Source organism: Neoarius graeffei, chromosome 26 (assembly GCF_027579695.1).
Source record: "Neoarius graeffei isolate fNeoGra1 chromosome 26, fNeoGra1.pri, whole genome shotgun sequence".
NCBI lineage: Eukaryota > Metazoa > Chordata > Actinopteri > Siluriformes > Ariidae > Neoarius > Neoarius graeffei.
The window spans coordinates 8,205,608-8,221,611 of NC_083594.1; the positions used below are offsets into that span (position 1 = coordinate 8,205,608).

The following is a 16,004-nucleotide window of genomic DNA, read 5'->3' on the forward strand; positions in this document are numbered from 1 at the left end:
CAATAGGTCATTAACATGACTGGGTATAAAAAGAGCATCTTGGAGTGGCAGCGGCTCTCAGAAGTAAAGATGGGAAGAGGATCACCAATCCCCCTAATTCTGCGCCGACAAATAGTGGAGCAATATCAGAAAGGAGTTCGACAGTGTAAAATTGCAAAGAGTTTGAACATATCATCATCTACAGTGCATAATATCATCAAAAGATTCAGAGAATCTGGAAGAATCTCTGTGCGTAAGGGTCAAGGCCGGAAAACCATACCGGGTGCCCGTGATCTTCGGGCCCTTAGACGGCACTGCATCACATACAGGCATGCTTCTGTATTGGAAATCACAAAATGGGCTCAGGAATATTTCCAGAGAACATTATCTGTGAACACAATTCACCGTGCCATCCGCCGTTGCCAGCTAAAACTCTATAGTTCAAAGAAGAAGCCACATCTAAACATGATCCAGAAGCGCAGACGTCTTCTCTGGGCCAAGGCTCATTTAAAATGGACTGTGGCAAAGTGGAAAACTGTTCTGTGGTCAGACGAATCAAAATTTGAAGTTCTTTATGGAAATCAGGGACGCCGTGTCATTCGGACTAAAGAGGAGAAGGACGACCCAAGTTGTTATCAGTGCTCAGTTCAGAAGCCTGCATCTCTGATGGTATGGGGTTGCATTAGTGCGTGTGGCATGGGCAGCTTACACATCTGGAAAGACACCATCAATGCTGAAAGGTATATCCAGGTTCTAGAGCAACATATGCTCCCATCCAGACGACGTCTCTTTCAGGGAAGACCTTGCATTTTCCAACATGACAATGCCAAACCACATACTGCATCAATTACAGCATCATGGCTGCGTAGAAGAAGGGTCCGGGTACTGAACTGGCCAGCCTGCAGTCCAGATCTTTCACCCATAGAAAACATTTGGCGCATCATAAAACGGAAGATACGACAAAAAAGACCTAAGACAGTTGAGCAACTAGAATCCTACATTAGACAAGAATGGGTTAACATTCCTATCCCTAAACTTGAGCAACTTGTCTCCTCAGTCCCCAGACGTTTACAGACTGTTGTAAAGAGAAAAGGGGATGTCTCACAGTGGGAAACATGGCCTTGTCCCAACTTTTTTGAGATGTGTTGTTGTCATGAAATTTAAAATCACCTAATTTTTCTCTTTAAATGATACATTTTCTCAGTTTAAACATTTGATATGTCATCTATGTTCTATTCTGAATAAAATATGGAATTTTGAAACTTCCACATCATTGCATTCCATTTTTATTTGCAATTTGTACTTTGTCCCAACTTTTTTGGAATCGGGGTTGTACATTTACTTGAGTACTGTACTTAAGTACGCTTTTTGAGTATGTGTACTTTACTTGAGTATTTTTTTTTTTTGGAAACTTATGACTAACTTCACTACATTTGAAAGGCAAATATCGTACTTTTCACTCCACTACATTTCTATCAAGGTCCTCGTTACTCGTTACTATGAAGCAGCTTCGAAAGTGGATGTTTTTTCTTTTCTTTTCTAAAACGTGATTGGATTTTTGCAGGTGACACTGAAACAGCCGATTACCGGCTGCAAATGAGCTCCGTCAGGAATGTGATTTGCACTTTACAGGTGATCAACATATGCCAGAGGTGGACAAAGTACCCAAGTTCATTACTTAAAGGGATAGTTCGGGATTTTTGACATGAATCTGTATGGCATCCCCATCAATAGTGTCGTGCAAACACACTGACTTACCCCTGACAGCATCCTGGGAGTCCAGTTCTTGTCCAGTTTTGGTCCAGATGAAAGTAGTCCGGCAAGTTTGTTGGGGTCACGAAAGTAAAACGTTTTTCGTCTCAAAACAGTATGTGTTCAAAAGAGTGATATATTTGCATCACAAAACCGTTGCCAAATAAAAAGTCAGACCTCGAAATCGCTTGGCACTATTTTCTCTCCCTCGGTATCACTGCGCGCTGTCATGTTGACATCTGCGCAGGAATCAACACCTTTCCCATTGTTTGGCAGTGATTAGGAGTTCAGATCAGCGGCGCTAACAAGCTAATTTGAGAGCAAGAACAGCGACAAATTTATCACCTTCTATAACCTATACAATAATATCTCATCTCATCTCATCTCATTATCTCTAGCCGCTTTATCCTTCTACAGGGTCGCAGGCAAGCTGGAGCCTATCCCAGCTGACTACGGGCGAAAGGCGGGGTACACCCTGGACAAGTCGCCAGGTCATCACAGGGCTGACACATAGACACAGACAACCATTCACACTCACATTCACACCTACGGTCAATTTAGAGTCACCAGTTAACCTAACCTGCATGTCTTTGGACTGTGGGGGAAACCGGAGCACCCAGAGGAAACCCACGCGGACACGGGGAGAACATGCAAACTCCACACAGAAAGGCCCTCGCCGGCCCCGGGGCTCGAACCCAGGACCTTCTTGCTGTGAGGCGACAGCGCTAACCACTACACCACCGTGCCGCCCTATACAATAATATATTTGTGAAAATGGTGCGCACTTGCGACTATCCAGGCTGTAGCAACAAAGATGTGGCTGAATCTCCGCACACATTTCACCGTCGTAGTCAGACATGTTGTCGCTAACTTTGCTAGCAATAAAAAATGTAGTGATGTGTCGGTCGCGAACGATCCGGTTCAAAGAGCCGGCTCTTTGAAGTGAACGACGGGAGCCGGCTCTTCGGTGGGAGCCGAGTTGGGGAACCGAATCAGTTTTTTGTCCTTAGGTGCCTCAGAGAGAGAGAGAGAGAGAGAGAGAGACAGAGAGAGAGAGGCCAAGTTTACATTAGACCGTATCTGTCTCGTTTTCTTCGCGGATGCACTGTCCGTTTACATTAAAACGCCTGGAAACGCCGGGAAACGGGAATCCGCCAGGGTCCACGTATTCAATCCAGATCGTGTCAGCTCCGGTGCTGTGTAAACATTGAGAATACGAAGATACACGGATACGCTGTGCTGAGCTCTAGCTGGCGTCGTCATTGGACAACGTCACTGTGACATCCACCTTCCTGATTCGGTGGCGTTGGTCATGTGACGCGACTGCTGAAAAACGGCGCGGACTTCCGCCTTGTATCACCTTTCATTAAAGAGTATAAAAGTATGAAAATACTGCAAATACTGATGCAAATACTGCCCATTGTGTAGTTATGATTGTCTTTAGGCTTGCCATCCTTCCACTTGCAAGTGTTAAGTGATATGCGCTGGGATCACACACACAGCGGCTCAGTCCCGAATCACTGCTCGTGCGCTTCACTCACGCGCTCTGTGAGCTGCGCAGGGCCGGGGTGCGCATCCTCCAGAGGGCACTCGGTGTTCAGGGCGGAGTGATTTGGAGCGCAGGATGCCTGCGGAGCCGAGCGTATCCGTGTATTGGCGTTGCTGTGTGCACGTGAATCGTGTATTGGTGTTGCTGTGTGCACGCTAATCGTTTTAAAAACGTTAATCTGATGATCCGCTGATACGGTCTAATGTAAACCCCACCAGAGAGAGAGACAGAGTTCAGCTCAGCTGAAGAATGATTGTCTATTTGACAACCATGATCATTGTTTTGTTGCCGTGAATTCCTAAAGCTCATGATATAAATTGTCGCTCATAAATTGACAGGTTCGGTCGGCAACCGCCTTGGCATGGCCAGATTAATCTGCGGTATACAACGAGACAGCAGTCATTATAACAGGAGCAGATTTGCTGTTCCAGCGGCTTCTCATTACTGGTGGAGCAGAGTGCGGCACTTTTTTCTCTTTTTACATGCGCTCAAGGTGCCACGTATTTTGTTGCACATTGTTCTGTGTTTGTTAAAATAATTTCCAACTTTGCTTCATAGTTTCTTAGGCCTGATTTATACTTCATAATTTATTTTGTGGCATTTTGTTCAAGGTCGAGTGTGAAATAAAGCCATAAAGGATAAACAGTTGATGTCTTCTGTGTATTTTAGATTGGTAATATAACACAGTTTTGCATTATGTTTGTGAGAAAATAATTTATTAATTGGTAAGTAAGTTTTATTTCTATAGCTAGAGCATTGTTACACTGCTATACTTTACAAAGCTTTACAATGGCTACAAAAACTAAAAAATAAAATGGAAAACATCCTATTGATAAAATATAAATAATAATGTAATTAATTAACTAGTTAATTGCAGCAATTAAATCAAAAATAAAATCTCAGGAGCCGTTTGGGAGCCGAACGAGCCGGCTCCTTATAGTAAGAAGAGCCAAAAGAGCCGGCTCCTGAAAAAGAGCCGAAATTCCCATCACTAAAACAATGAATGAAACAGCCGTGGCTGTCACCTGGCGGCAGCGCGCAGTGATAAGAAGGGAGAGAAAATAGTGCCAAGCGATTTCGAGGTCTGACTTTTTATTTGGCAACGGTTTTGTGATGCAAATATATCACTCTTTTGAACACATACTGTTTTGAGACGAAAAACGTTTTACTTTCGTGACCCCAACAAACTTGCCGGACTACTTTCGTCTGGACCAAAACTGGACAAGAACTGGACTCCCAGGATGCTGTCAGGGGTAAGTCAGTGTGTTTGCACGACACTATTGATGGGGATGCCATACAGATTCATGTCAAAAATCCCGAACTATCCTTTTAAGTCAAAGTACAGATCCCACTGGTCAAATGTGACTCCGATACAAGTGAAAGTCGTCCAGTCAAATTTTTACTAAAGTTAAAGTACTGACGTACTTGCTTTTAAAAATACTTAAGTATTAAAAGTACATTTTCCATCAACGCATCGTTGTATTATTGCCACAACGCTTACTAGGGCTGTGCGATGTCCCCTTAATTGGCATCGACGATGTTTACAGTGCAAACATCGTGATGGACGATCATATCGTGGGCGGGGGGGGGATTTTAATACCCGTTATTAAATATATTATTATTATTATTATCATTATTATTATTAAAAGTATTAGATACTCATCCGAGGCTTTGGCACGCAAAGAAAAAAAGCGCTAGGTGATGTGGAATATTTGGTCTTGATAACGGATATGTGGTCCAGCTGCAACATGATGCCCTATATGTCAGCTACCGTACATTATGTGGACCGAGAGTGGGCAATGCAGTCCAAATGCCTGCAGACGAGTTTCATGCCAGAGATACATTCAGCGGACAATTTAGAAGACGCACTGCGCGAGACACTTGCCGAATGGAAAATAGAGGAGAAAAAGATCGCCTGCATAACAACGGGGCGAATATTGTCGCAGCCATCAGGCAATTGAAATGGCCGTGGTTAAGTTGTTTTGGGCACAATTTGAACCTGGCCATAACCAACTCGCTTGCGCAACAGAGGGCCAGTACAGACCGAGCGTTTGGAGTTTGCCGAGCAGTCAACACTGCGTTTGTGCACAGCTGGCTTCGGAGAAATGAGCTGCGCAAAGCGCAGGTGGAAATGAACCTCCCCGAGCACTCACTGATCACGGCAAGATATTAATCTGCTCTAACAATGAAAGACTAGTATTCAAACTATGAGAAGAAACTACACTTAAGCTATTACTCATTGTTTATTTACACCATATCAATTGAAGATGCGTTTCGGCCTTTAGTGCGCACTTGAACGCGCTAATTTTTCCAATTTATTAGTGTTTGAATTATTGCACCAGCTTTTAAAATCATGATTTAATATTGTTTTTTTTTTTTACTGTCTTTACATTTATCAGAATCACCTTCATTCTTCCCTTTGGTTTGACATTATGGCTTAGAGTGGACTATTCTGTGTCTGAAAGTAGGCCTGTTTACCAGATTAAAGTTATTTGACTTCTGCCGAAGTCTGCGCTTCACTGCCGTTTGATAAGGTGCAATATTTCCTGACTGAAGTCGTTAATAGTGGCTATTTGTTTGAACAACATGACAAATTTTACATTAAAAGTATAGTGTAGGCTAAAAAATGAAGTCAAAATGTATTATTAGTAGCATACTGTATTTGTGTAACCACATGTTATGTTCATTAGCACGTCCCTGCACCATAGCCTACGTGAACAAGCGGTAATAGGATATTACTTTATAATGATTTATATAATTATGTATTTATATATAATTATATGTTATATAATATATTTATATATTAAACAAAACTAACTAACTAAACTAACAAAAAACTAACTTTTTAGGTTAAATAGGCCCAGATGATACCGTATATGCATGTTTATGACAGGAGGGGGCGTGGTATCACGATGGTGGCTCTCCATCGTGATGGATGACCACCATCGTCGATGGACGATGGCATCATCTATCGGCACAGCCCTAACGCTTACAAAACCTAACGCAGTGACCAAAGACAGAAATGTGAATTCAGGAAATGAACGCATGCTGTGCCATCACGGTGGTTTAACGTTAAGCTAGCTAGCCAGTGACGCTCCACCTGACATGCTAGCAAGCTCGGTTCGGGGTGCCCAAACTTTTGCATACCACTGTACCTGAGAGTATATTCCAGATATAAAAAGGCGAGTGATTTGAATAATTTTTGAGGAAGTGATTTTGATTTTGAATTCGACCAAGTTGATGTTTACATTAGTTGGCCTTCTTGTGCGTAAATTTGCACACCCTAAGGAGCACGAGTAGGATACGAACGTTATTCCAGATTTACAGAATTTTCATGAATACCTAATGACGTTTATTCCACGAAATCGAGTCGTACATGACCTGACAGCCGACGATGCACATCGCCCCGAGTCGCCCTATAAGCCATGTACGGCGAGATTGAGTGGAATAACTGTTTTATTCTATCCACAGTCACTGGATTTTGAGAAACGGAGCATTTTTATTTTTATTATTTGCAAATTCAATCAATAAAAACTTTTTAAAAATGTAATGCTAAAAGATGAAGGATGTAAACTAACCGGCAAAATGACAGTAGCAACTTGTGCAAAAATGCAATAATAATAATAATAATTCTTGAAAAAGAAAAAAGATACGTTCTTACCATCAAATACTTTTATTCCATGTTTTGTTTTTTGTATTTTTGGGGATTTTTTTTTGAGCAGAGTTTTTATTTCGTCGTTCAGCAAAACGTTCTGCCAGGGGCTTCAAAGTTTGGGAGAATAGCAGGGTACAAATAATTTACAGTAGGGTGCAAAATGGTAAAATGTCTGCCAGCGGCAGACATAATGCACGCAAAGCGTGCAGAGAGAGAGAGAGAGATGCAAGTACGAATTTTTCATGGGGCGGGATGGTTTGGAACAGGCCATCTAAAATTGGGATAACATTTACCCGGGACGGGTATTTGAGGCAGGTCGTCTAGCTTAAGCTTGATTAGCGTTGTTACGCACGCCAGTGTTTCCCACAGAAGTTTTGGAGACTATGGGGGCAGTCCATGGGGGGGGGTTGTTTAAAATTGAGTGATATGTTAAATATTAAGTTATTACTGAAAAACTATTGATTAAAAAAACAGACACTGAGAAATGGTCCTATAAACAACTTTACCAATATAAAAGATTACCAGGACTACAAAAATGCAGAAAAATAGGCTTTACTTATCCAAATGCTCCTGTTGGTTCAAAAGTTAAAGTGCAGAGAACCTCACAGCACAACATGACGTTACCTTAAAATATAATATAAATGCCTCAGCTTTCATGTAAGAAAAAAAACTATTAATACTAGTACTGTGTGCAGGCAGTCTCTCCTGAAGACTAAATTAAACAATAATTATAAACTAATAAAATAAATGGCTCAGGCTTCAGAGAAGAAAAAAAACAATTTGAACAGAATCTCACAGTATGATGCTGAAGCTGCCTAAACAATGGAAAATAAAATACCATTTTGGCAAAAATGTTGGCATCCATTAATTTCTTGTATTAAGTAAAAAAAAATATGTTGCCAGATACTGCTGACGTTTTCCAGCCCAAAATATGTTCAAAACCCGCTAAAATGCACTTAAAACCGCCCAATCTGGCAACACAGCTAATGGCTGCACTCATGTCGAGGATGTAAACAAAGTTGACGCGGCAACGGACATACATGACATAGTGGATGTAATTTACGTTCACAACTTTTTTTGCCGTCAGAAATATTTAATATTAAATTTTGTGACTCGACTGACAATAGCCGGCGGCATAACAAGCCACAGACGGCGATTTGCCGCCGGTGACCGGCTACTTTTGAGACCGCTGTTCTGCCATTTTGTTTTTCTTTCCTCACAGTATATGAGCTGATATCCTAGTAGTAGAGTAGCCGATCAGAGCACGCGATTGCTCATATCCGGTGAATATGGATAGAATAATGATGTTTACTGGGAAAGTCTAGCTAGTCAAGTAATGAAATAATTATTGCACGGTTTTTAAGAACTGTAGAAGAATGAGCTTGAGGCAAAACAAATATGACGTGGTTAAAACTTCCACACGCTTTCTCACTCCGAAGGTGGAATCCGAGGACAAATTTGAGCGCATCGGTGGAAGCTCCATCGGCGGTGGGACGTTCTGGGGTCTCGGAGCTTTGCTTACAAAAACCAAGGTTAGTGTGCGTTTGCGAGTACGCATCATCCCAGTAAGTTTTTTCTTTTTAAAACGTTGATTAAGTGTTGCATCTTTCTGACATAACAGAGATTTGATGAGCTTTTGCAGTTGGCCTCTAAAGGACAGCACACCAACGTAGACATGTTGGTTAAGGACATCTACGGGGGAGCGTCCGTCTCTTTGGGACTGCCGGGATACCTCATAGCGAGCAGTTTCAGCAAATCTGCCACCACTGATAAAGGTGACGTGTACAAATCAACAGCCTGAGGGTAATAATGATCACAGGGACAGTTACGTGACCTTTCATCCAGTTCTGAAGCCACGCACTCTTTGCTGTTCCAGTTATGAAATGAAGCAAAAGGTCTTTGTGTCGTACAAACCGAGAGTTTTAGTTTGAGAGCCAAGCACTGCAAAAAAGCAAACCTTAAAAAGAAAAACGAGTAAAAATATCTTTCCTATAGGGATGCATTTTAATGACGTTGTTTTTAAAGAAATAGAAGATTGTTCAGCCTATTTCTAAACACTTGTAGTCATTTCCTAACGAAGTATTGTTAAATTAATTACCTGTTTTTAAACCTTTTCCCAATTTCAAACTTTTTTTTTTTTAAACATGTATTTCTTGAAAGAAGCAAACTTATCTGCCAATAGAAATAAGAAATAAGACTGCGGTTTGCAGTCGAGTGTGAAGCGGTTGGGATGAGAATCAGCACCTCCAAGTCCGAGGCCACGGTTCTCGACCGGAAAAGGGTGGCTTGCCCTCTCCAGGTTGGTGGAGAAGTCCTGCCTCAAGTGGAGGAGTTTAAGTATCTCGGGATCTTGTTCACGAGTGAGGGAAGGATGGAGCGTGAGATCGACAGGCGGATCGGTGCAGCCTCCGCAGTGATGCGGTCGCTTTACCGGTCCGTCGTGGTGAAGAAGGAGCTGAGCCAAAAGGCGAAGCTCTCAATTTACCGGTCGATCTACGTTCCGACTCTTACCTATGGTCATGAGCTTTGGGTAATGACAGAAAGAACAAGATCGCGGATACAAGTGGCTGAAATGAGTTTCCTTCGCAGGGTGGCTGGGCGCTCCCTTAGAGATAGGGTGAGAAGCACAGTCACTCGGGAGGGGCTCGGAGTAGAGCCGCTGCTCCTCCACATCGAGAGGAACCAGCTGAGGTGGCTCGGGCATCTTTTTCGGATGCCTCCTGGACGCCTCCCTGGGGAGGTGTTCCAGGCATGTCCCCCCGGGAGGAGGCCCCGGGGAAGACCCAGGACACGCTGGAGGGACTATGTCTCTCGGCTGGCCTGGGAACGCCTCGGTGTTCTTCCCGAGGAGCTGGCCGAAGTGTCTGGGGAAAGGGAAGTTTGGGCTTCCATGCTTAGACTGCTGCCTCCGCGACCCGGTCCCGGATAAAGCGGAAGAAGACGAGAGACGAGACGAGAAATAAGAAAATATAAAGCTTGAAATTAGTAAGATTTTTTTTTTAGGAGTTTATAGATGAAAGCCTTCCGGAATTACCTGGAAATCCGGATATTTGACAAAACTCTTGAAAATCTCCGGTTTCCCGATTGGAGAAATGTATTTTTCGGATTTTTCGCGTTCCTTGATGCGGCATAATTCTTCGCATCGTCCTTGCCTGGGCGTGGTCCTTAAATAGCCCAAACATAGTTCATTGATTAAAGACAGGTGTTCTTTGTTAACGGTGCCTTCAGGTGCACGAGCTAAGGCGCGCAGGACTGACACCGTTCTGCGCAAACGCAACACGATCGCACTAGAAAGCATGTTCAAGCTGCCGGTGTCGCTGCAGTCTCTTTTTAGTTGCGAATTACGAGTATTTCCTCGTGTTAATAATTCGCCGTGTCAAAACAAGCAAATCTTTCCTCCTTCTTTCGACGTGAAGAGAGGCAAGCAATTTATTATATATTTTTTTTCCATCAAAGTTGCGTTTTGTGGCTTCGAAGCTAAGTTTTAGTGCCGTTTCTAGAACACAGCATCAAGAAACCGTGGAAGAAACGGCGATAATGGAAGAGCCGGTTTCTAAGCTGCCTAAAACTAGCAATGGTAATTTATTTCCTGTTCCATAATGCACTCAGGCTGCCAGTCAGTGTGTGGCACACACACCCACCCTACGCCCCTGATTTACATGAGAAATTTGGTATTCATTGGTGTGTTTAAATTTACAGACAATACGAACTAATGCGGGGCGGCACGGTGGTGTAGTGGTTAGCGCTGTCGCCTCACAGCAAGAAGGTCCTGGGTTCGAGCCCCGTGGCCGGCGAGGGCCTTTCTGTGTGGAGTTTGCATGTTCTCCCCGTGTCCGCGTGGGTTTCCTCCGGGTGCTCCGGTTTCCCGCACAGTCCAAAGACATGCAGGTTAGGTTAACTGGTGACTCTAAATTGAGCGTAGGTGTGAATGTGAATGGTTGTCTGTGTCTATGTGTCAGCCCTGTGATGACCTGGCGACTTGTCCAGGGTGTACCCCGCCTTTCGCCCGTAGTCAGCTGGGATAGGCTCCGGCTTGCCTGCGACCCTGTAGAACAGGATAAAGCGGCTACAGATAATGAGATGAGATGAGATGAGACGAACTAATGTAAACAATTGGCTTCAACTCGCATAAATCTGAATTGGAAATGTTTAGTTCACTTTAGCTTCTGCAAACGCACAACTCTACTAAAAGATTGATAAACGAGGCTCAACGTCCCCAACAGTGAAACCTGAAAGCTTTAGAAACTCTAACAGACCTTTACTTTTTAACAGCACTGGTTTGGGATTTTGCTGAGTTTACCTTCAACTGTCTGATATTTTTCAGAGTAATGAACTGTGTAGCAGGAAAATCACCGCGTTTTCTAAACGCACGCCTGAAAATTACTCATGAACTAGGGGAATTAAATTTGATATTTTTGACATTAATGTACATGAAAGAAAAAGGCTTAAGTTATAACTTGTTTTAGTGAAAATAAGTACTAAAATGCACTAGAATGCAGGGTTTTGCGTATTTTATTAAAATGTTTTCGGGGGACGTCCCCCCCCCATCTTAGTTGGACTTTCAAAAGTTCAGGATTTTTTTCTTTGCTCCACTTTCATCTCAAGGAGTAGGTTTGACTAGAAGGACACTCCCTCCACCAAGGACAATACTCGACTCTCTTCTCTTCTATTCTTTTTTTTTTCGTTTCCGTTTCCGGTTGAGAGTACGTCATGCGCATTCTGGCTGCCGCTTCTCACCAGAGCTTTTTTTAATTTTCTTTTTATTTTCTTTCTTTTTCAATTTTCATTTTTTTTTCTGTGTGTTTGTGTGGTTTGATGCTTGTTTGAGTGTTTTGTCCGCCGGTTGTGGTGTAGCTCCGGACCCAGTTTTGGGCGTCGGTTCCCTCCAGGCCTTGGTTCGCTGTGGGTGATGCCTGCGCTCCCAGCTGTGGACTGCAGTGAGCTCGTTGCTCATTTTACATCGTGGTTGTCCAGCGCTCTGTGCTTTAACGCTTGGCGTGATGTTCCGAGCGATGTTGCTCGGTGGCGTCACGGCGGCTGTGCAGGCGGTTTGGGACACACCAGCACTCTGCGTGGCGGAGCTTCTCTGCTCGCTTTGTGGATCCATGGCGTGGCGTTTGAGCGATGTGGCTGACGGCGTCACGGCGGCGGTGCTGGGAGATGTGGGACTCATTTTCATGCGCTTTTTGGTGGGACTGTGGCTGCTACACCACGGGAATTACATCCTGACCCCTACTCGGTGGACTTTTTACTTTTTATTTTTTATTATTTATTCATTTATTTATTTATTATTTTTTATTTTTTTCCCCTTTATTTTTTATTTATTTATTTTTTTCTTTGTCTATAATTGTAAAGCGTCCTTGAGTTTTTTGAAAGGCGCTATATACATTCAACTTATTATTATTATTATGACACACAAATCTGCACTGTATATGTCTGGAGATTTTCCGAAACGGTTAGAATTACGTGCCTGCATGCGAATCCCAGAGGATTTCTCCTACCCGTGAATGTGGATTGTGATACGGAGTCGTCGTATTTCTACACTGGCTATGTTTTGTCCTTACTGGAATTTAGGCTGTATGGCATTGTTGAGCGCAGACTTCCACCAAAGCCGAACGCCGTGTCTCGCAATGTTAGCAAAAGTGAAAGTAAATCCGTGGATCCACTCCGTGATTCGGATCCGCTCCTAAAGTTAATGAGTTCTTCCTTGGCCCATGCTACAACCTTCCATCAAGTTTCATGGAAAGCTTCATGGGTTGGTAGGTTTTGTACAGTCCTACTTATGGACGAAGAAAGAAACAAACAAAATGTAGATTAGCTTATTTCACGCTTGGTTAACGGTCTTATTAGCTCATCCGACCGACACGTGATGAGCTCGCGCCATCATGTGTCGTTCGTCTGTCGTCTGTCCGGCTGCCGTCGTCCACGTTTCACTCTCAGTTCTTCACTGATTTTTATTCATTTTGGCAGGAAGGTCGGTCTGCCTGGGGTGCATATGCATAGCTTCTAAGCACATTTGCATAATTGCAATTAATAATGAAGATATGGAGTAATTAATCAATCCCTAACAAGCAGTTTCCACACAAATCACTTCTTCTCCATCAATTCTTCACCGATTTTGATTCTTTCTCTCATTAAAGTAGGGTGCATATAACTTCTACCCAGATTTGCTTCATTATAATTATTAATGAAGTTACAGACTAATTAAGCCTTAATGTCTTGCAGTTCAACAAAAATCGCTTCTTCTCGGTCAATTCCTCACCGTTTTGGATTCTTTCTGGCAAGTAGGTCGGTATTCCTAGGGTGGATATCACTTCTATATATATAGCTTGCGACATTTATTGCGCAAAGAAGGTGGCCCACTTTAGATCGTTCCTTCTGGACCAGACGGGTCCGGAGTGAGCTACGCCTCAAATACGGTTCGTATTTGTTGTATTGTAATAATCTCAAAATGAGAAATGTTAATTTTTTTTCTTTAATCAAGATATCTTCAGGTGTTGAGATTGTGTGGGTTTATTTATTTTTATTTTTTTTGCAGTGAAGTGTAGACGGGTATGTCCGGGGTGGGGGAGGAGGACTAGTAGCATGTAAAACAATGCATGTTGTCTAACTTTTGTAATGTACACTGTTTTTTAAAGTTATTTATTTATTTATTTATTTATTTATTACATAGCATTATCCTAGCTATGTGTGTAATTACCAGTAATAACATTTTTTTAACCACTGTCCTCAGTGTCAGTCATTTATCCCCGACCATAAACCCAGGAGAAAAAAAGATTTGCCTTTAAAGTGCATATCCTGGACCAAATTTGTTTTTGTTTTTTTATATGAAAGTCTGTCCCTTTACACACTCATCCAGAAGGGTAATTTTGCACAAGGCCATCTGTCTACAGCAGAAAAAAGTAAAATAACAAAACGCGTCTGGAAAAATCCCAACGGAGTCTGGAGCCAGATTCGTGACGTCACCTGCGGAAGCGCCAGCAGGCTGCGAGAGCTTGCACGGTTTCAGTGCACAGCCTGTGGAGACCAAGTTTAGCAGCGAGCGATTTTGCATTGAAATATGGAATTGTCGCCTGAGTGCAATGTGGGAAACGACGAGTACTAATCCCATCAAGATTGGTGTTGCTACACCTTCCTACGATACATCTGTTAACCATTTTAATAATTACGCGATAACGTTGAAGAAATTTGCAGAAAACCACCAGGTCGTTTTCTCAAACAAACCAGCGCTGGCGTAGGATTCAGAGGGAGGCGTCCCGCACGTACGTGACGTCACGAAAATCAGTGTTTGCCGGGAAATCCAAATGCCAAGTTTTTTCAGAGGCGGACCAATTCACCTCAAATGGCTCGATTTCGACTGAATTTTTCTGGTATTGCGCAAGGGAAAAAAAAATTGCACGAAATGCAAAATGTGACAGATATTTGACCAAAGTTTAATATAAAATCGGAGAATTACATTGATCTCGCTCCTGAATTTACCCGTGATATGCACTTTAACACTGGTCTAAAGATGTTGAATGAAATACACACACATATATATATATATACAGTCATGCAGTGTGTAATGTATAATCTATGTATATTCGGTTGTGCGTTTAGAGTTTTCCAAAGAAGACATGGCTAAGAGCCTGCTGCACATGATCAGTAATGATATCGGTCAGCTGGCCTGCCTGTACGCCCGACTGCACAACCTCGCCAGAGTTTACTTCGGAGGATTCTTCATCCGGGGACACCCAGTGACCATGCACACCATCACCTACAGCATCAATTTCTTCTCCAAGGTACCTGTCTGACCATCCAGGGTGTCCGCAGATCCTTAAAAAGTCTGAAAAAGTCTGATATACAGTATATGGCGTTTAAGGCCTTAAATAGCGTTATATTTTGCTAATATTTCGAAGTGTGGCATTAATTTTCATATGGGTGGCATTAAATTTCATCGGGGCACAAAAATATATGTTTGTACATTTTTTTTCCGTGCTAACGTTGTTCAAACAGCGCACGTCAATGTGTAACAAGAAGATGGCAAAAAGACCGCTGTGTACCTAAAAGTACAGGCGTCACACAACACTTAGGGGGCAGTGTTTTCCTTATAGTGTTGTGGGAAAAGACGAAGAAGTGGTTTCTTTAGCGTGGCAGACATGTAGGATGGGGAAGTGTAAGTTTAGGGACAAGTGGCTTGAGGACCAACGTCCGAAAATGAAGCATGGTGTAAACTCTGCAAGAAAGACATAAAGTTGGGAACAATGGGCTCTACTGCCCTTGAGCCTAGGGCAGGGGTGGGCAATTATTTTTTCCATGGGGCCACATGAGAAACAGAAAATTTAGTGGAGGGCCGGACCAAAAGGCTGAACTAAATTCTGCATAATATTAATTGTCTTTCTTTATATAAAGCAGTAAATAACATTGTTTTTACAAGCTGCTAAGACTGGTAAGAGTATGGGGAAAAAACGAGGTTGCCTTACAAAAAAATGTCATTTATTCAATCAAATTTCCCAAAACAATGGTTAACAAAATGTGAACGTTTGTACCATTTTTTTTCAGTCACATTCACCCCAAAACACAATAAAGACATCACAATATTGTCTTTCTACTCCAAGTATCAAGCAAGATATATCATATTATAATAATGATGCCCACATTTGTAGTCTAATCACCTCATGTGACCTGCTCGCAACAACGTCGATTCGGTGTAGGTATCAGATCTACAGACAGCGCTCGAAACTAACGGTGTCCCGATGTCCCGGGGACCATAAAAAATGTCATCGGGACACAAAATTATCATATCTGGGACAATCCCGGGACAATGGAAAAAAATAGATCTAGAAAAAAAGTTCTACATTAATATTATTTACAAAGCCGTAACACATACGTAGACATTCACCTAATTTGTCAATTTTAATTTTAAAACGTTAACAGCGAAAAATACATAGTAGCTACACTTTCGATGCACCTGCATCCGTAGGCTACAGAGCAGCGCATTCTGTTCTAGAATCTTCGGCTGGTGTCCGCATTATATGGACTTGGAATGGAATTGCTACCGCACACGCTGCGCCGACTCTTGCCAGAACA

At 42.6% G+C, this 16,004-nt stretch overlaps 1 protein-coding gene across 4 annotated transcripts in view; it reads left to right on the forward strand.

Moving 5' to 3' along the window:
- The window catches only part of pank4 (pantothenate kinase 4 (inactive)), a 108,289-nt gene that overhangs the window by 13,360 nt on the left and 78,925 nt on the right, over positions 1–16,004 (forward strand). For all 4 annotated transcript variants that reach the window (XM_060909849.1, XM_060909850.1, XM_060909851.1 and 1 more), the window contains exons 5-7: positions 8,375–8,467; positions 8,557–8,710; positions 14,535–14,716. In XM_060909849.1, coding sequence (XP_060765832.1) covers positions 8,375–8,467; positions 8,557–8,710; positions 14,535–14,716 — 429 coding nt within the window. The remainder of the gene's footprint in view (positions 1–8,374; positions 8,468–8,556; positions 8,711–14,534; positions 14,717–16,004) is intronic.